Raw genomic sequence first — 21,348 nt, forward strand, 5'->3', positions numbered from 1 at the left:
TCCAAGAAAATCAGATAGGCTGGACTGCTTGATGGTGGTTTCTAAGAGTTCATCCTTTCTTAGGATGGACTGATCATAGAGATTTAGTTCAGCAAGCAGAGAGACAGACACACAGCAGGAGAGCGTCAGTTACTTCTACCAGTCATCTTCGCACAAATAGTTCTGCAACTTTGTCTGACCCATTCATAGATGCTCTCATTTTACAAAAAGTACGAATATCTTTTTGTTCATAGACAGTTTCTGTCTGTTGCAAACAATGGGTGAGTTAAACTCAAAGTTGCAAACCAGTTCAGTCAGTCTAGGGAAGTTTCTGGAATGATTTAAATAGCCTTGACAATGTAGGTCGCTATTTTTAAGGCTGAGGTAAGTGTTTGAAAGTGGTTCACACAGCCATGATCTCAGATAGGACTTGCAGAACATTAGAATTGCAAGGATCTCAAGGCTTTTCCTGGGAAAAGAAGAAACTGGCCCACTGTACCCTAGATCACAGAGTTTTGTCCTTCTGCCTTGGAAGTAGTCGAGCTCAACAACTTGGGAAAGGTCACTGCTTGCTTCAGCCTCTTCTAGTCAGACTGGGAAAGAAAATTGACAGTCTTTCCTTCCTTTCCCATTCTGAGTACTACACTCTTTTCATGTGAGGCGCCATCCTATGTTAATTTCTCCATAGAGGTAATGTTCTCCCACTGACATGAGGCCTTGCTCATACAGACAAAGGTCCTAAGGAGGATAGACAGGTCAAATAATTTGTTCAAGGTTGTGGGCAATAAATGAAAAAGAGACTGTAACCTGGTAATTTCTAACCTTGACCGGGCATAAACATTGCCCAAGTGTTGCATAAGATATAGATTTGCATTAAAAAGGTGTATGGAAATTTCTAATTTAAGGGAGTGGGAGTGTCTTGCAAAATGGTGATACCAGGCTGCAAATTATGTCAGCAGGGGCATTGTGGCACACGATCATTAGCAACACTGGTGCAAGTTCAAGAGAACTACTAGGATCTTGTCTTTAGGCTCTCAGAAATAATCTTGAGGCTGAGGTGCCCTTGGACAGGAAAAGCAAAACCTTTCAAATGAGGAGATTTTATAATGACCCCAGTCCTGAAATTATACCTAGGAACTCGAAATAAATTCTTTCTGAGATTATCAGGGGAAGAAGGGTGTGAATCTCTCCCAGGCATCCACTTGGACCATTATTGTCCCTAATGAAGATTTCTGCATGGTGTTAGCACAGCTGCCTGACCCCTTCTAAGGAACTGAGCATGATTTCTGAATTTGTTAAAGCAAAGCATCCACTGATTTTCCTTGCATGTTGTCACACTCTGCTGTCCTCCTAAAGCTACCTCTTAACTTCTTTGTAGATCTAGGCATGATGGCTCATGCCTGTAGTCCCAATACTCAGGACGGTATGGCATGCAGGAGGAGATTCTGTTTTAAAGTGCGGAAAAAACAAAATACACTGGTTGCAAAAGGTTGGGCCAGAAGTGAGCGAACAGGAGCACAGTGAGTGCAGAGGAAGGTGATCCCTAGAGCTTTCCTTCACCTAGCAGTAGAGGATTCACTATCTCCCATGGCTATATAATCTATTAAAGTGGAGCTGTCAGTTATCACACTGCACAGGAGCCTCTCTCGTTTTGGCAGATGTTCTTGATTTGTCTTAAGTCTGTCACTGATGGATTCCCTACAAGTGTTTTTGTTTACTTGTTCTTCCTGCACATTTAATTTTCTCAGTTCTGTGGAAGGAAGCCTTTCCAACTCACATATTTTTACATCGACTCATTCACGGGTGGTTATATCTACGTCTGACTTTAATTAGTCCATAGTTTGTTTGGATGCCCCTTGACCTAGAGGATCAGAGTTAGTGTGTGGCATTGCTCTTCGGGAGGTAGTCTAGCAGTGGTTTTCTGGTGTTTCTCCTTCATTTTAGGCAGAGACATTATTTGAAAACATCTTGCAGAATGATATTTGCTACACTGTGAACATCCTACCCAGGACAAAATGTGGATTATAATAAAATTCAGCAAATAAAATATAATCTAAGCTTCCTGCAGCTCCCCATTAGAATGCTGTATTTGACATTTCAATTGCATTAGGAAGCCTGTGCCTTTCCTCAGATGATTAGTATTTTATGTTATGTATGTGGAAAGGGGCCAGGGCAGAAAATCCAAGGTGGGAAAAGACATTTCCTCTGACTAAAGGGGCTAACGGGTACACAGTATATAATTTGGGATTCCAAGATAAATTCTAGCATCACTATATGTAAGGTTCCTTCCAAAGTCAAGCGTAGTCTTCTAACTATACTCCAGCTTTGGAAAAAAGTTTTAAACCGAATAGACTGTATTGGTGCTTCTAAGAACTTGTTTTTTTGGTCCCATCTTAAAGAGCTTTCCAAATGTGTTCCCTGCTGATATAAGAGAACTCCTGTGGGGATTTTTTTTTTGCTTGTTTGTTTATTATAGTACTTCAGGGTAGAATCCAAGTGCTTTCTCACCTGGGGGAAATAGCAAGTTTTCTGTTTTCTTCAAAACCACCAGAGGAAATTGCCACTGCTGACATTTACATAAGCCAGGGAAACAAAAGAGGTAGCCATGTCTTTTGTTTTACAAGAGAGCAAGAAATGTTCCTACAGTGGCATTCTAAATTTACCAGACCACTATTAAACTTGTGAATACCTTTGATCCACACTCTTCATTGGAGGTGGTCACAAGACCAAGAGGAAGTTAAGGAAAAACAATAGAAGGGGGTTTAAATTAAGCAAATCTGTGGAGGAGTTACAGGAAATGGGCTTACCTCTCTTGACATTGGTTGAGTCACAGGTTGGATGGATGCGGTGGCCAGGCGAGGAAGGGCATTTGGTAGAGGTGTTACTTTGGATACTCACCTTAGAAGGCCAACAGGCTGCATGAAAGCTAGCAGGTTGAATCCTGTGTGAGAGAGCCAAGCCAGGGAGGCAGATGACAGGTGTGATCCATGCTCTGCCTGCACTCACTGTCTAGGCTGCACTTTCGTATCTGTAGAGCTTCCTTCTTGATATAAAGGGCTCTCTGGTGGCTGCTGCAGCACTGACTCTGAGTTCCTGCAAACATCATCCCTGCTCTTAGCCTGCTCACTGTTGTTGGTGACAATCTGGCTTTTGGAGTCCCTGCAGGATCTTAGAGGCTGGCTATCAAATGAGCTGATTCTCTTTGATCTAAAGAATCATAGGACAGAGGATGTGGACTAAGCTTAAAATGGCATTCCATCCTTCCTTCCAGAATCATGGGTAAGGACCGAAGAAGCACTGGGAATTCATGGAAAGGCAGGGATGAAGTGTACATGCCAGTATTTGGGGATCACTTTGGAAGTTAGCTACAGGTCTCCAATTAGGGACTGGGAGTGTGCAATGTTACCTATCATAGTGGCTTGTCACTAGAAATTATGGCCCATTCCTTTTGATTTTAATTGACAAATATATCAAAAATGTTCTAGTCTTTCACTATAGTGACAGGCAAATTGATTTAGGAACTTTATAATGTAGAAAAGATGAGGTGTGGATATTTGTTCCAAGTTAATAGTGAGGGTTAATCTAAGGTTTTATGACTGGCATTGCTGGGCATATGCTTACTATGAGTATACATTTTATATTTTTGTAACAAGAGTCCAGAAAATTTCAGTTTGATTTTTTTCCTTAAAAGCATAAACCATTAATTTATCTTCATGCGTGTTTCTTTGTATGGCAATGTGAAATCTATGTGCGTGTCCAAAATCTCTAAATCTCTGTCACATCTAAACATGCATCTTATGGTCAAAGCTACAAAGAACTTTTGATCAAAGCTTTCCACAACAAGGTTATTTAATTTTACTAGCCATTGTCTTCCTATTCATATGGTGTGTGAGTATACTTCCTTCACGTGGATTTTATAGAAAAAAAGTGCTCTATTGCATACAAAATACCTAGCATCTTGTAGAGTACATGCATTCACTATAGTTGTTATATGATCAGTTGAGCACACAGCTCACAATTTAGAGGAATTAGACATGTATACTTTTTCAGTAATCCAAAAAGGTATGTTTAAGAGTCAGGGATGATAATACTCTCTTTGTTTTCCAGCCACAGGACCAAGTCTTCGGGCTGGCCACCTCCTTCAGGAACCTGGGGCTTGAACCAGGTGCCACCCTATGGATGGGAGATGATGACAAACCGAGATGGACGTGACTACTTCATCAAGTAGGTTGAAAAGACACCAAAAATTTGTCTAATGCTCTTCTAGTTTTCTTTTCATTTTTTTTAAAAAAAGGTTTCAAAAAAAAAAAAGGTTTCATTTATTCTAACGCAATTACATACATCCCTGGTATGTATTTTGTTCGTATTTAACCTTTATTCCCCTGTCTTATGCTCCCTCCCACTTCCTCTGGAAACTTCTTGTCAACGTGTCCCCTTCCTATTTTCCTGTCTTTTTATTTTTCCACTGTGTTCCATTAGGGTTGCTTGCATGTGCATGTGTATGGGGTTATTTACTGGATAACTGGATCACCAGTAATGACCTCCATAGTATGGTAATTCTGACTCACAACAGAAATGTGCACTGTTAAATATTGGGTCAGATTCATCCATTGCCTGAAACTAAAGAATGATGTGGAATCTTGTTATTTCAAAAGGTTTCAACAATGTCACTGAGTGATGTACTAAAGAGATTATGTGTTTTCATCCATGTCTTACTGTTAATTTTCTGTAGACATTGGTTTACATTATAGATTTTTATGATTCTCTTTTTGTTTCTGTTAAGTGACTCTTCATCATAGAATGTCCTGTGTTGGCCATTTCGGATACATCATTTAGTAGTACCCATGGTGTTGTGCACTTATTTGTCATTGCCCATTTCCATGTCTTTGGTACCCCCTTGTCCTCATTTAGTACTTATTATGGCACTGAACTACTCCGACCAAAACCAACTTGGGGAAGGAAAGGCTTTATTGCACTTACACTGACAGGTCACAGTCTATCACTAAGGAAAGTCAGGGAAGGAACTCAGGCAAGAATCGGGAAATAGGAACTGAAGCAAAGACCATGAGAGAAAGCTGCTTGCTGGATTGTTCTCTTATGTAACCCAGGGCCACCTGACAGACATGGAACTACCCATAGTTATCTAGGTATTCCCACATCAACCATCAGACAAAAAACTATCCCCACGGACTTGACTATCAACCTATCTATGGGCAATATCTTCTCACCTGAAGTTCTATTCCCTCAGATGATGTTAATTTGTGCAAAGTTGGCAAAAGCAACCCTCTAAAGAAGTTTTCTAAGCAGTTTATTGACATTCTAAGGTAGTGTCTGCCACTAAGCCAATGTCACAATTTATTAAAAAAAAAAGTCCAGGTAGAGATTAAACTGTTTGAGTAATGGCTTCCAGGTACTGTTGAGGCCCCACTTTAATTATATTCATTATCCTAAGTAAAGCAAAGTTAGAAGGTGGATGTGGCCATTAGTAAGTTTCACGTGATTAGTAATAAGCATTTGTTTATCATGCTTTTATGTTCTAATAGCATCTGGTCTCTTTTCTGTCTCCATAGATTTTCTTATTCTAGGAACCCCATTTAAGTGGAATCATAAAATACTATCCTCTTGTAATCTTTAATTTTCCATAAAGTTTTCAAAAATCTTATTTATATTACAGTGTGTTAGAATCCATTCTTTTTAAATACTGAATAATATTCCACTGAATGTATATACCACACTTTTTATCATCTGCCCCAGAATACTTAGGTTGTTTTCATCTCTTGATTACGAAACAGCGATGCTGTGAACATAGTTGGACAGATTCGTTTTGAGGGGGGGCTGTGGGTGTAACTTAATGCTAGAGTATTTGCTCTGCATGTGCAAGTCCCTAGGTTGAACACACACACACACACACACACACACACACATTTTGTCACTGTTTTTTGGGGGGGCTACACCTAGAGTAAGAATGCCAGGGCCATACGAAACTGATGGGCATAAGTTAGATTCTATGCTTCACTTTTTAAGATACCACCAGAGGGTTTCCAGAGTAGCTGTCACCATCTAGATTTTTGTTTGTTTGTCGAGATGAGCCTTTATATTGTGTTTTTTTCCCTCAGACAATTAGAGTTCAAACTATCTTTGTGCTCCAACATCACCGAAATATTCTTAATTACAAGAAATTGGTGAAATAGATTTGGAATCAGGAAGCACAGTTGGCCAGAGTCCAGTTGTAATTGAATGGAAATTTGAGAGGAAGGGAACATGGTTTTCCCACCACAGGCTGTTTTCATTGTTTCAGCCAAGCTGACTGTGTATTGTGATTAGCAAATATAAGATCCTATGGGGATAGGGATCATTTTTATCAAAGTATCCGTCCAGATTGTTTGGGTCTTCTTTACTCTCTACTCAAGCCTAAACACAAGTGAGGATTGCTGGGAAGCCACCAGGGCGGCAGCTCACAGGATTGCTGTGGTTGCTTTCCCAATCCTTATACCCCAAATTCTTCCTCCTCTCCATATTTGCTACAGAAAGACGAACCCTTCTTGAGTCCAGAGTTATATAAGGGACTGCTTCTTGAAAACACTATGGGAAGACATACATTTTCCTTAAACATGACCCATGCCAGAGAATATCAAAGTGCCTTGTGACTTTTGAAACCGTTCCTGAGGTTGTGCTCATAGAAAAAGAAACGTGAGTGTGGCCTTTGGAACTCAGTCTCAGAACCCTTGAAAGACAGGAAGAAAGATCAGTAGTTTGGATTCATATCCTGAATCTGTATAGTTTGTCTAATCCCCTTTTTTCCATGAGTTATGTCTCTTACTTTATTGATTCTCAGTGTGCATGATTCTTTTTTACATGTATACACAGACACTTAAATATAAACACTGAAATTCAGGAGAATCCAATGGGCAGGTGATTTTAGGAAGTCAGGGGTACAGAAGAAAATGCCAGTCACCAGATTTTACAAATGGCTGTCTCAACTTTCCGGGCCAGACTTGATGCTGCCTCCCAAACATCCTGTGGCACAGAAGGTCTTCCTTTGGGACTCTGAACCAATCAAGAGCCATCCTTGTTATTAAGATGCATCTGCCATCTCCACTTTGACCTTCAGATGGGACTCATACACAGTAGTCTGGGTCATCCTCAAGACAATCTTTGAGATTATAATGAGATTATAATGTGCCAACTGTTTTCTAACATGGCTACAGATGCCCTCAGTTAGCTCAGTTGAAGTAATCCAAATATTTGTAGTCAGAACTAGAAAAATAATTGAGGCAAATATTTTGAAGGCATGAGTTAGTGTTTTATGAAGGTATAGTTCAGACTTTTCTGATTAAGGTCGAGGGTTTTATTTTTCCTCCTATTTGAAAAGGTAGGAACTCAAACTGGTTTGCTAGTGAGAGGTTCTAGGCACACTAGTTAACTGTACCTTATCAGGGTTAAGATTATCTCCCTTTTTAACATTTATATGGGATGGCTTTGTGTGTGTGTCTAAGCTTTAAATTTTTCTAGTGTTAAGTGGTAAACTCTAAGAGACAAGTAGTTATCCAGATAATTTGTTCTGACTGTTGCTCATGGGTTTGAAAACCAAAATCATCAGCATTGGGGTTCAAATGCTGTTATGTTTTTTTTTTCTTGAAAAGTAAGTTTCTGTGGTCCTCTCAGAGAACTCATAAGACGTCCAGATGTCTTCTTTGTAAATTTTTCTTCTTTCTCTATGTCTTATGAGTGTGATAGGTAATGAGAAGTCTTCTATTTACTGCATTGTGGCCATTACAGAGAAATGGTATAATTTTCAGTTTCTGGGGAGCCCAGGTTGACACTGCAGAGTATTTCTGTATTCATTGGTATTCTTAGTTAAAAGAAAAACTGGGAAACTAATGTGTGGTAGGTAATTAGTCCCTTTTCATTTACCTTTTCACTTGTCTACATATCTTTTGAAGGAGACTAGATTGTTTGAAATCTTGACTTAGGATGCAAACAATCTCAGCATTGCATTGTTGTCTTCTGTTGAGGTATAACTGTCACTGAATTGATGGATCAAATGGTGGAAGGAATCACTCTCTGTGTGTTCAAAATTACAGTCTGATTGCTAAATAATAAGAGAAATCTATCCTTATGAATTGTCTAATACACGGGCTAAGATACTTCAAGACTTTTAAGTTATATCTATGTGTATAATTCCATCATTACTTAGGATAGGTCTGATAAACCAATTTCTCTATGGAGTTACTGATCTATAAAGTTAAAAAATGAAGAAGGGCCTGGAGATATGGCTCAGCAGTGGGCAGCACTGGCTGTTCTTCCTGAGGACATTGATGTTTATTCCTAGCACCCACATGTTGACCCACAACCTTCTATAACTCCAGTTCCAAAGGATCCAACACTCGTTTCTGGCTTCTGTGGGCACACCACCTGTACATGGTACTCAAACACATGCAAGCACCAATATGCATAAAGTAAAACTGAAACAAGGTGAAAGACACACCATAGTACACTTATGCTGATGAACACTTGTTTAACATTTACAGTTTGGAAACCAGTCCCTCCATATTAGAATAGCAGTAAAATCCTGACTTCTGAATCTGGGGTAAAGCCTGAGAATTGAAAGTCTCTGATGCAACCAGGTAATTCTGTTAAATATATATATGGTGGCTACATTGGATAACTTTTCTACTTCCTTTATTGCCCTTGGCACACTAACATAATTCTCATATTCCTGGTGATAAAACATAGACTAATCAAGTCACGCATTTGCTGAATTAGAATTCATTATGCAAATATACCAGAACCCTGTTTAGAAAGGACCACTTTGATTGCTCTTACTTAGAAACACCTGAATTACTGATTTAGTTTTTGGTGGTGCCAGAGAACCTATACCTTTATATGTGCAATTACGTTACCATTGAGCTACACCACCAACCTAAAGTATAGTGTTTGGGGAACAGAGAACATTTTTAAGAAATACGGCAAACTGGACATGTGGTGATGCCTATAATTCCAACACTTGGGAAGTTAAAGCAAGGGGATCAGTGTTGGAGGCCAGTATTGTCCCAAAAAATACAATCTTTAAAGAAACTTGATACAAAACCAAAGAAAAGTTTTTCAGTTCTTATTATTACCATTTGGAAGAGAGAACAGAACTGAAGGTGCGATGAAGTCAAATGAAAAGGGAGAGACTACAAGGAAAGGAAAGGAAAGGAAAGGAAAGGAAAGGAAAGGAAAGGAAAGGAAAGGAAAGGAAAAGAAAGGAAAGGAAAGGAAAGGAAAGGAAAGGAAAGGAAAGGGAAGGAAAGGAAAGGAAAGGAAAGGAAAAGAAAGAAGTGTAGGACAATGTATAATGGTGAGGATTGGCTAAGAGAGAGAAGGGTAGATAGAATGAGAATGGCAGAAGAATAAAGCAAGATAGCTGAAATGGTTGTCATTGCAACTGTACCAGTGATTCATAAGTCCAGGTGTATATGGAGATGGGCACTGATACATATATAACTATGGATATAAATATGGATGCAGGTATAGATACAGACAGATAAAATACAGATACTAGCATAGGTATCGGCTCATATATACAGTATAAATATGTACTGGCAGCTATGGTTGGAGTTCATGCTCTGATGCAAAGAAAACAGGAAGGGTTGCAAGAAGCTGGGAGATTGACAAGATTGGGAGGGGCCTTGGATAAATGATATCTTATTCCCTCCAGTCAAAGACTTCCATACAGAACACTTGGCAGGCAGGTGCAGATGGGCACAAGCACAATTGAAGACTGGCCTATAGGCTGAGTGGAGGTAGACACACAACCCTACAGACATACAGATGCAAGCAAGCTGTCAAAGGCAAAGATAAAGGAAAAGGCAGTCTAAAAAGAATAGCTACATAACATTGCAACAGTATTTATTTGTTCAGTTCCTTGGACATCCAGGGTCAGCCATTTTGTGCTGACTTAGTCCCCTGGGTATCCTGTATCAGCCATATTAGCTGACTTACACTGGTTATCTCTAGCAATGTCATGCTGCCTAAATATATATTGGGTCTTATGCCCTTCTGTTTCCAATATACATTCGCCCAGGTGAATCTTTGTTCATGGTACTCTTTTGAAAGAATTGCTTATTTATAGAACCCTTTTCTTCTCAAATTATCCTGGTTTGGATGGATAAAACAAGACAACTTAATCTAAATAATATACTACTAATATTAGGAACATCCTTCAGAGACCTAGGATTTCATATAATTGATCACAGTCTTTGGAGTATGTCAACAGAGGCTTTTTCTCATTTGCAGAAACAGGCAAGGGTCTCAAGGATTGGAATCTCCATATCTTATTGCTGTAGACTCATGTTTGGACCCATACCATTAGAATCTAAGGCCTCAGGTCTTTGAGACAAATCCATACTAAACTCCCTGCATTTTAGGACTATGATTCCTACTTTAACAGTTACCTAAACCTGGTCATGTGTGTACAGCTCGTCTTACCTCCATCTGTAGTGTACCAACATACTCTGCCCTGTTCAGCAGCTGGGGCCCAATAAACTTGAATCACATGCTTCCTTCCAAAGCTTTCCATGGCTATACTCAGTATTTACGAAGTACCAGTAACTATTCAGGTTGCCTAGATATGTAAGACAAATTGCTGTTTTCCAAAACCTCAGAGTTCAGTGTAAATATAAGGATAATAATAGATCTGGTTTCAGATGCAATGAAGGCCCCCAAGGAGGAATAAATGTAGTATTTTTGACTGAAATGACAGTAGTAAAAGCTGTTGCCAAGGGCTTCACCTTCCTGAGAGGGCAACCATCAGTTTCAATGGAACCATGACTACTTTAGCTTCTATACAAACACTTAAGTTTCATGGTAAATGGTGATCACCATATGTTACTTTCCTTTCAATGTTTTTAATGGAGAAAGAATATGCTTGTGTGACTATAAGGTGGGTAAACTTAATGCATGGGTGACTCATAAATCTGGTACTTTCATTTTAATTTATAGGAGAAAACTATTAAAACGTGAATAAAATAAATACTAGTCATCTGGCAAGATAAAGGGCCAAGGGTCAAGTTGGAAGCTACATAGGAGGTTGGAGAGGAGACTGAAGGATCATTTCTAAAACTACAGCCCAGTTTTATAAGCTCCAATTTGGGGGGCTTTTCCCCATAGACTTTGTCGTTCTAGCCATCATCACCCTGCATTTGATGGGGTCAAGCACTGTCTCTCTGTGTGTATTGAATAAGACACCCCATTCTATTTTTCTACCAGCAATTCCCATGATGGGCAATTAAATATAACTACTCTCTCCTTAATACAATAGACTTCAATTCTGAATTCTAAATAGTTGAGATTAATAATGAGCTGAAGAAACTTCTACTTTGTTCTCCAGTTTGGACTTAGCCCAACCTGGAAATTGTTGAGCCATCCCTATCTTCCAATCTCTCCACTGGTCAATGGGAAATATATTTTCTGCTCATCTATCTCCAAGAGAGAATTATCTAAATAAATGCAAGTAGCTTGTATCTTTGCCATACTCTCTTATCGACTCCAGCAGAACACAGCCAACTTAAGAAGATAGGATTCAGTCATCACAGAAATCAGAAACAGAAAGTCTCACCTCATGCACATATAAAAGCCCCCAGCTCTCTCTCTAGAACTTACCTGATCTAATTCAAATATCCCAAGGAGAGAAGAAGTAATTGATTGTCTGCAAACATTATTTGATAGCTGTAGGGCCCTTCTTGCAACATTTGCTTCCAAGGTTTTATAAGACTCTGATTTAATTTGTGGTTGAAGCTCTTTCCCTGTTACTCTGTGATAAACTCCCTTAAACTTTTCTCTCTATAAAAGTAACTGTCAAATGCCATACAGTTGTTGTCAGTATTGTGATCTTGTTCCCATTCTCTGTACTTTTTAAAATTTTAATGCAGATATTAATTTTCCATTACTTTAAACCTACATATTTAGCACTCAATAAAGGCCAAATGGATCTGATTAGATCAAACAAGTTGCTACACTCGGTTTCTGGCAGTATAGTTATAGAGGTCTCAGCAGAAAAGTTGTAACCATGGAGGAGATAAAAAATAATAATAATATGGGGCTGGGGGGATAGCTCAGTCATTAGGCCATGTACTTGTCTTTGTACAAGCATGATGACCTGAATTTGATTCACAACATCCAAGGGAAAATCCATCTGGGTATGGTAGTATCCACTTGTAGTCTTTTTGCTATGGAGGCAGACAGGTTGGAGATCACTGGCTAACAACTCCAGCCAAACTATAAGTTCCAGATTCAGTGGATCAAACACACGATGGTTAAGTGACTGAGGAAGAGATCAGACACTAACCTCTGGCCTACACATGCTTACCTACACATGTTCGTGCACATCTGCATTCACACAGGCACACAGGCACACCCACACCTTCTCACACACATCTTCTCACCCACTTCCACCCACAGGAAAGATCGGTTTAGGGTATCTGCCTGTTATTTTGTAAACTTTTAAATATCAATAATGCGTAACTAACAGTATGTTGTAGGTCAGGCAGTATGCCTCATTCGTTGCACTCCTTTTTTCTCTGTCTCTTGTTTTGTCTTCCTTCCTTCCGTCCGTCCGTCCTTCCTTCCTTCCTTTCTCTTTTTCTTTCTTGATGAAGGATTGTAAAATAAAATGCAGTTTCAAAGTAAACCCAGTGAGTACTTTAGAGAAAGTCAATAATTGCCTCATGGCAAGAACAAACGGCATTCCGTTCAACACATTCCTTAGGAGTTTAAGCATCTAGTCATGGGGAGGGAAGGAGGCATACTGTAACTTGGGAACGGTGGGAACAAAGTCAACGTGATGGTGTCATTACATGAAATGAAAGGTGATTATGTTCCCTCAGTGCACATGCTTCCGGGGCTGCCATTAAGACTGTTCGTTCCCTTCCTTGGAGCAGACTTGTTTTCTTCTGAATCTGACAAAGCACCTATCTGCTCAGTTAATAATTGCTGCTCGCAGCTGGAAGGTAGGTTTTCTGGGCTGATGGAAGGGCTTTAACAGGCAAGCTCAGAATTGACACTATCATTCCGGATCTAACTTGGCATAGACATCAGGAGCATCCTAAGCAGACTTTTCTTGTACCCAGGTTGCTTCACTTTGTCTTGAAAGTTTGCTGATTTACTTGATGTGGCCTTCACTGAGGACAAATGCCTGACACCCTTGGCTTTTTTATCTAACTGGCCAAAGAATCATATGGCATTTTAATTACCCAAAGTTCCTGGGGCCACTTGACCAGAGCAGAGTTGGGGCACACATGTTGAGGCCAAGCTGTGAGAAGCACGTTAGTTCAGTACCTGGGGTCACCTCTTTCTTTGCCTATGCTGACTGTAGCCCTAGGGGTCTGCATAAGGTGGCTCACCAAGTCCATTTGGCTAGCAAACCTGTGAAAAGTTGAAGCACCTGGACAACCAGGTTTCTGTCACAGCCTGTAATTGAAATCCTAGCTCGGGGCTGCCTGCCACCCTTGATTCCTTTGACTCACCTTTGAACCTTTTCTGTCTGGATTGAGCCAGCCCTTGCAGAGAGCAATTTTCATGTCACTGCCTATGTCTAGCTCACATGCAGAAACTCTGCTCTGTGCCAAATTCCAAGTGGGTGTTGTTGGCAAATGGATTAGCTGAACTTGAGAATCACCTTTGTGGCAGGTGGTGGTCCATTATTGTTTGCCCTCTTTCATGAAAAGAGACAGAGAGCAAGTGACTGAGGAGGGTGGTGTCAGAGAACCATACAGCTTTCTCCCACAGGATAAGGCTCCAGTCCCTGTGTAGTCTTTATCCTATACCTTCTCTCAAATCCTGAATAGAAACTTGTTTTCAATGGTCAATTTCTGTCAAAGAGCCTGTTCAAGTAGAAAGGTGATGTGTTTTGTGCCACTGGACATTCTGATCAATCTAAGTCAAGAGGTCCATGCTCTCCAATTTCACGGAGCAGTCTATTCACTCTGTGTTCCCAGAGTACAGCCTTGGCAAGGACAGCTCACACTGAGACGGCCTGGAGGGCTCTCAAAGAAGAGGGCAGTTCAGTATTGAAAGGTGGCTCTGAGCATAAAACACTGGCTGCATAATTTTGAAGACACATTACAAAGTGAAACGCCAGGATACAAGTGCTGTTAAAGGGGCCCCTAGGTGTCAAGATCTACCTTTTGGGCCTGTGGTCTCTCTGCGAACATATAATTATTTGCTCTTTTTAATTTGCTATTTAGCACCATTCTAAGTAAAAGAATGGGTATGTTGATTTTTATCATGACTTTTCCTTCGCACCTTTATATTTTAGGATGCAAGCTATGTAGGTAAGATGTGAGATCAGTTAGTTCAATTTTGCAGTCAGGGCAATCATGTTGACATTTCCCCAGTACACATATGTGGATGTCTTTCATTGTAACTAGGATGCTGGAGATGCTGCGAAGCAGGTTGTTTTTACTGTCCTTGTTTTGTTTTTCATTTGTTTTAGTCTTCTTATTTGAATTCTTTTTATTCACTTTTCTTTCTGTGTATATGTATATGAGGGTACACATACATATGTGTGCATGTATGTAGAACAGAGGGTATCCATGGGTATTATGCCTCAGGAACAATACCCACTTTGTTTTTTGAGACAGCATTTCTCCTGGTCCTCACCCGTACTAGGGGTAGGCTGTAATCCAAGCACTTGGAAGTCAGTGTGTAACACTACACAGGCTCTTTTATTTAACATGGATTGTGAGGATAGAATGCTGGTGTTCATGCTTGGAAATCAAACACTTAGGTTACTGTCTGATCTGTCACCCTAGACCTGTTTTGTTTTAGTTGAGGTTTCAAGGTAGGATTTCTTTAGGTAGCCCAGGCTAACCTTGAGCATGTAGCTTTCATGCCTCAGTTTTCTGATTGCTGGCATTGGTGGCATGCCATGCTATACCCAACTTTGATTTTAGTTCTTGATGTGAGCACATTCTCCTAATGTTCCTCCCCAATGTCTTTGCTGAGGAAGAGGTAGAATGAAAGCAAGGCAGAGCAAAGCAAAGCAAAGCAAAACAAAACAAAAAAACAACAACAACTCTGAGTTGCCCTGTCTTTCATTTTCCTTCTCTGTTGTCATGTTCAGTGTAGTAGTTGTTAAACACAAGGATATAAAGGAATAAGAAAGCATCAAACAGGAGTTCGTACTTGCCTATGATTTTTAGAAGGCCTCACGTATTAAAAATGCAATGTCATTCAGTCATTGTGTTTCAACCTCAATTTACTATTTTTACAAAAAGCCATATTTTAAATAGCTGTCTCAATAAAGATCTGGCAAAGAAAAGCATCTCTTGGGCAATTAACTCGGTCTCCATGCCCTGTCAAAGACGTATTGCCTCACTAAAAGGTCCAAACTTTTCTTCCTCTGCCCCACCTTGAATTCTGTAGTCTAAGTCAGTGAGCTGCTTTTATCAATAGTTGTATATTAGGTATTTTAGGAGTTGGAAGTCATCTGGATGATGTGGTGCAAGCTAGTGCACTTCTCCTGCCATAGTGTTAAAAGTGATCCCAGAAAATAGACTGACAGACACAGGTATGTACTCATAAAACTTTATTAATTAAAACAAACTGTGACACTTGTTTCTTTAACCATGAGTTGTAGTAATTTGCTGCCTCCTGCTACAGAAAATGCTGCATTTGAACCTATTCTCATATTTTTATTTCACCAACTGATAAATCTTCAAAATTCTTATTTGAAGTGTGCGTGTGTGTGTGTGTGTGTGTGTGTGTGTGTGTGTGTGTGTGTGTGTGTGTGTAGGGGGTGCCATGTGCTTTGTATTTGAAATGAACTAGATCAGTGATTAGTAAAGTTATTTTCTGTGTGTGCAGAAAGCTAAAAATGGGCCATTTGTTTTCTCTTGATCCTTGCATACTGCTGGCATCTATGACCAGTCTCCTAAGAGTATTCTAGGAATAGGAACATTATCGAAATTTACCAGAGAACTGAAACTTCTAATATGCAACTGTGCTTCTTGCTTTCAGTGGGTGCTCAGATAGGGGAGATCTATTGATCACAGGGTTCACATCTGCTCCCCACCTCCAACCAGCACCTTTGTAGGAGGGTGCTGGAAGGACAGGAAATGACAGCAGTAGGCCAGCCCAGTCACAATGGCATGCTGAAGTCAAGTGCAAATAATTATTAGGGAGATGAAAATTACATAGCAACTTCTTCTTACTAATGGTCTACAGAGAAACAGCCTCATTGTGTTTTCAAAAAGTTAATTGTCCATGGTGTTTGGAAGAAATTCTGCTTATTACCCTCATGGAATTCAATAAAGCTGTGGCACAAAGGTTCCCAGATCACATTGGGTAATGTTCTGTTCCAGACTGTTCTCTCAGTTTCCAGGACACCTTCCCCTTCTTTTGTTCTAAGCTCATGGGAAGTTCCTTTTCAAGTTTCTTCAGCTGGTTCTTTTTAGTTCAATATTTCATTTCCCACATTAGCAAGTTGAAATGTCTCCTTAAAACCCATAGAAAAGTAAAGCATTCTCAACTGTTAAGTATTCGGATAATGTTTGATTTCGGTCCGAAACAGAATCATAAGTGTTCACCCATAGGAGAGACCCAGATGATTAGCTTGTCCTGTGTAGAGTATTCTTTGGGCAGTAGAAGTGACACACACTCGTGTGTGTGTGTGTGTGTGTGTGTGTGTGTGTGTGTGTGTGTGTGTGTGTGTTTGTATTTGCTGTATTTACATGGATATGTGTTTAAGGTTCTGACTAGGTGGCTGGAGCAATAGGAATATTTCTGGAACATTAGTGAAAATCAGCAAGTGACTTAAGTTTAGGACAAATTAGCAATCTCCTTACCCTACACGTACAGATGCTTTACCACCACAACTTAGACATTTATGCAAAGCTCATATTCTATAATAAGACACCAAGAGTTCATTAAAGGCTCATTACTGGTTCACAAATTAGGGCAGCTATTTACCACCTTTTCAAAGCTTGTGCTAAAATAAAAGTATCTTTCTCAGGCAAGCATGATTGCAGTGGATTCCAACAAGTGGCATCGAATAATACGGTTGTAAAATTAAAGGGAAACCACGCATGCTAGGATATCAGCTCATCTCTAGACAAAAGAAAATGGACAGAAATAGTAATCACTATAAATGTACTTTAGGTACACTAATGTGCTTTTGTGTCTTGTATAGAGTTTATAGGACCAAAATTGAAATAACAATATTAATGGATGCCCATGTTATAGAAAGGAGCGATTTGCAACTTCTATAATGTAAAGTCCTGGAAGCAGAGATTTATAGAAATACAGTTGCCATTTGAAAACAGAGTATAACTTAAGGTATGTATGTAACTGTTTTGGTAACCTCAAAGACTGAACCAATCAGTATGGCCAGAGGCATATGGCAGCTGCTGCTTACCCTAAGCCGAAAGTGGCTACCCTTAAAGTGGTGCTAGAATCAATCCTGCCCAGAAAGTAAAGGTACTAAGAATCAGCACATTTCACGGTAAAAAGCCAGTTAGTAAATATGTGAGGCTTTGTGAGCCATTTAATCTCTTTTGCAACTATTAAGCTTTGCCATTATCTAATAAAAACAGCCACAGACATTAAGTGGATGAGCACAGTTGTGTTCCAATAAAGCTTTGTAGACACTGAAACTTGAACTTTGTATAATTTTCATGGATTGTGAAGGGCTATTTTCTTTTACTTGGTGAAAATTCTAAAAGCGTAAAACAAGAAAACTCAGGCTGCAGATACAAACTAGAAAGCCATGGAGTCTCCTGCATCGGTGTTGCCTGGTGAGAACAAACATCTGTTTACAATAAACATCTGTTTATTGTAGGGTATCAATACAGACCAAAGAAATGATTCTATCCAGGTCAAGCTTAGTGGACCAGTAAGTTTAATCAATGTCACAAGAGTTTCACTGATGGGTTACCTAGATGATCATGGGAAACTTATGATTAGCCCTACCATGGAAGATGAATGTCTCTCTCTTTGTGTATCCTGTGTAAGTACCTCTTATGTCTATGCTACCAGGAAGCTCCTCTTAAGACTTTTTGTGTACCACATAAGCCTGTGTTCTCTCCATGAGGTATCTTTAATAGACCTACTCTCGTGATGGTCTCCTGTGCCTACTCATAATTACAACTGCTCTGTTGTCAAAATGGCAACAGCTGTGCCATGCCTGGAAGACAGTGTGTTCCACTGTGTTGGCCCCAAACAAAACCAATCTTTTTTTTTTTTTTTTTGGTTCTTTTTTTCGGAGCTGGGGACCGAACCCAGGGCCTTGCGCTTCCTAGGTAAGTGCTCTACCACTGAGCTAAATCCCCAGCCCCAACAAAACCAATCTTAATTCACAGGTGGCTGGTAAGATTTTGGCCCATGGGTGGTGATTTGCATATCCTGTTCTACATAAGCTCCCCAAGTACCTTTTGAGCTCAGTAATTATTTTGTTTCATAATTTTACCAGGGTCACCTTCCTTCCTGGCTTGCAATGACCCTGGGCTGACCTGTTTGATCAAAATCCTCAGCCTTCCCCGCAATGAGGCTTTGGGAAGGTCATAAAATCTTTTTTTTCTTTCCATTTGTGCACCAACTTGATATAATATCTTGTTTGTCATAGGGCTCTTGGGAAATACGTGATACGATACTGTTAAATATTAAAGATAATGGTTCCATGCCACCCCCCCACACACCATTATTGGAAATTAAAGATGTGCCTTCAACTCTACAGGCATGGCTTATAGAGTTAAGTTCAGACTCAGTTAGGTTGCTAAGCAATTCTTCTATTTTTGTTCACCTTTAGCAGTATCTTTTCTCTAGTTCAAATATTGAGTAGACGAGAACCGTCTTCAGAATGATATATTTCTTAAAGGCCTTATTTTCCAGCCATTGGACAGCCGTGCCATTAGGTAAATGATTGAAGTATTTGAAGTGAAGGCTTAAAGATGAGCAGGGTCAGAGACTGACCCTGAGGAGAGAAAGAGGAGGTAGAACTGACCTGTAAGGAGCAACTAGGCAATAGGCAAGGAAGCTTATAAATCCCTGTAAAAAAAAAAACAGTTTGGCTGGAGGCAGATAAAAAGAAAACAGTTTGGGAGAAGTAAAATGTACAGGGCTGTTGGAGAGCAGTGATCTGTCCTAAAATGAAAAGGAAAAATTGCAGAGTGATCTACTCAAATAAGTCTTGGCAGCTTTTGAGTTCATACTAGATACCTTTAGCATATCCTGCACTTTCAGTTCCACCATTCAGTTCCTTGTGGTCAACTGGAAAATTCCAGAAAGGTTGAACTCACAAGTTTTGATAACTTTTAATACAGATGATTAATGTAATTATTCTTTTATTATCTAGGATTGTCAATTTATCCTATTTCTGAAGTAAGATTATCAATAGGTATGGATCTATAGAAATAATCAATGTACATGAAATTCAATATCTATGGTGTCTACCTCCTGCTGGAGGTATATATCTTGCTATGGATAAGAGAACACTGTTACATAATGACCTATTTGTTCACCCTTTGTCATCTGCATATTATAAAAACCAATCTGGGCTAGAAAGGTTGCTTACTTAGTAAAGTCCTTGCTGCACAAGTGTGAAGACCTGGGTTTGTATCTTCAGCATACATGAAAAAAAAAAAAGCAACAACACAATGGCATGTGCCTAGAACCCCTGATGGGGGAAGCAGAGACGGGAGAATCATTAGGACTTGGCAAATAGCCAGCCAAGTCCAATCATTTGTCTCTATATTCAATGAGAAATGCCATGTCAAAACATAAAGTGAAAATAATGGAAATCGACCTCCTCTGGCTTCTGCATGTATATATACATGTGTATCCAAATCCCATCCAACCCATGATATCCTCAATGGAACATATAAGGCACCTCTTTTGAATCACTATATTTTAGACATGGTCTTTTGAGCAAATTACAGTACCAGACATGAAATGGATCCATGTGCCTATGGATCAGGTCTCAAATCTAATCAGAAAGTGGTTGGTTACACGATGACAATGATGCCACCATTGCATCATTAGGTACATCTTGCTCTCCAGGTCAGTATTGCAGTATACTGAGTCTAACACAGGGTAAGACCATTGATGTCTTTTCTCCCCCAGCAGTCTCTATAGCACTCACTGTCATTATTTAAGTTAGTACACAGAGAAGAAATTTTCTAATCTGTCTGGACTTGACATCTCTTATGTCCTGCAGCACAAATATATGATGTCTTTAGCCATAGTGTCTTACTATATAGTTATGATTGATATCACAGGAAATTACAAATTCCTGTGTTGCTTTTGGAAACCTCTGGGGACTTCCTGATCAATAACTCTTAGGAAGGAATCCTATGATTTGCACTGGCATTTTCATCTAATAATCATGTCTCTTGAGAGTGATATTAACCATTCATACAGGGTAATTTCATTCAGACTCTCTCTTTTTTTTTAAAGTTTTACTTTGATTTTAGCTCATAAAGATTTCATAAGATCTTCACATACATCTTTGGCTTTTGTTTACCCATACACTAACACCTCCTCCCCTTTTCCTTCTGCCACCATCCCTACCTAATCCTTTCATGATATCTATTGATCATTGATGCATCGTCTATTGTTAAACAGAAATCTAATCTTCCTACTCCTTTTAAACCGGGTCCTTTATTTTCTTAACCATAATTTGTAAGAATGCCTCATAATTTTAGATAAAATTTCTGGATTTCATTTTCTATTTTTTATATTCTTATATTTTATATTTTTATATTTCATTTTTATAGCTTCTTACCCTCTAAGTCTTAGGCAGGCAATTTATAGTTGATGGGCCTTGGGAGAGTGTCCTTGGAGAAGCACCACTGATTAAAACTCCCCACAAGCATACAGAGACTGAGCCAGATCCCCTTCTATCCTCCTGTGACTTAGTCCCCTTGCTGTGACCAACTCATCAAAGTATGGTCTCACGTGCCACTGTCCCAGAAGCAAAAACTGAATACAGTCTGATATTACCTGTCATCTGCCCTGAATTTTAATTTTAAGCTCCTTCAATACTAAAGTTTGCTTCTGAAATCTGAAGCAGCCTGAGTGACTGACAGAAGCTTACAATGGCATCCATCCCCAAGGGATTATTCTTAATCTATGCCCCTTCAGCCTCCAAGAGCCCCTTGTGCAAAGTGTCATCATTAACAGTTGATAAGGTACAGAATCTGTGGGCCTCAGAGAGACCATTTCTGAAGGACCAGGAAGTAATCCCAGTCTCCCTTTCACTCATCTCTTGTCTCCTTTCCAATAGCTTTCCCTCTGTCCTTTGATGCCAGCCTTCACAATCTTCTTCTGCAAATAGCAGACATCTTGTGGTCAAGCACTGAAAGTACCTTTGATAGCATCATGGAAACCATA

At 39.6% G+C, this 21,348-nt stretch overlaps 1 protein-coding gene across 7 annotated transcripts in view; it reads left to right on the forward strand.

Moving 5' to 3' along the window:
- The window catches only part of Frmpd4 (FERM and PDZ domain containing 4), a 647,084-nt gene that overhangs the window by 396,789 nt on the left and 228,947 nt on the right, over positions 1 to 21,348 (forward strand). For all 7 annotated transcript variants that reach the window (XM_017601999.3, XM_063279932.1, XM_039099649.2 and 4 more), the window contains one exon: positions 4,087 to 4,203. In XM_017601999.3, the coding sequence (XP_017457488.1) occupies positions 4,087 to 4,203 (117 nt within the window). The remainder of the gene's footprint in view (positions 1 to 4,086; positions 4,204 to 21,348) is intronic.

The sequence above is a fragment of the Rattus norvegicus genome, chromosome X, assembly GCF_036323735.1.
Source record: "Rattus norvegicus strain BN/NHsdMcwi chromosome X, GRCr8, whole genome shotgun sequence".
NCBI classification, from domain to species: Eukaryota; Metazoa; Chordata; class Mammalia; order Rodentia; family Muridae; genus Rattus; species Rattus norvegicus.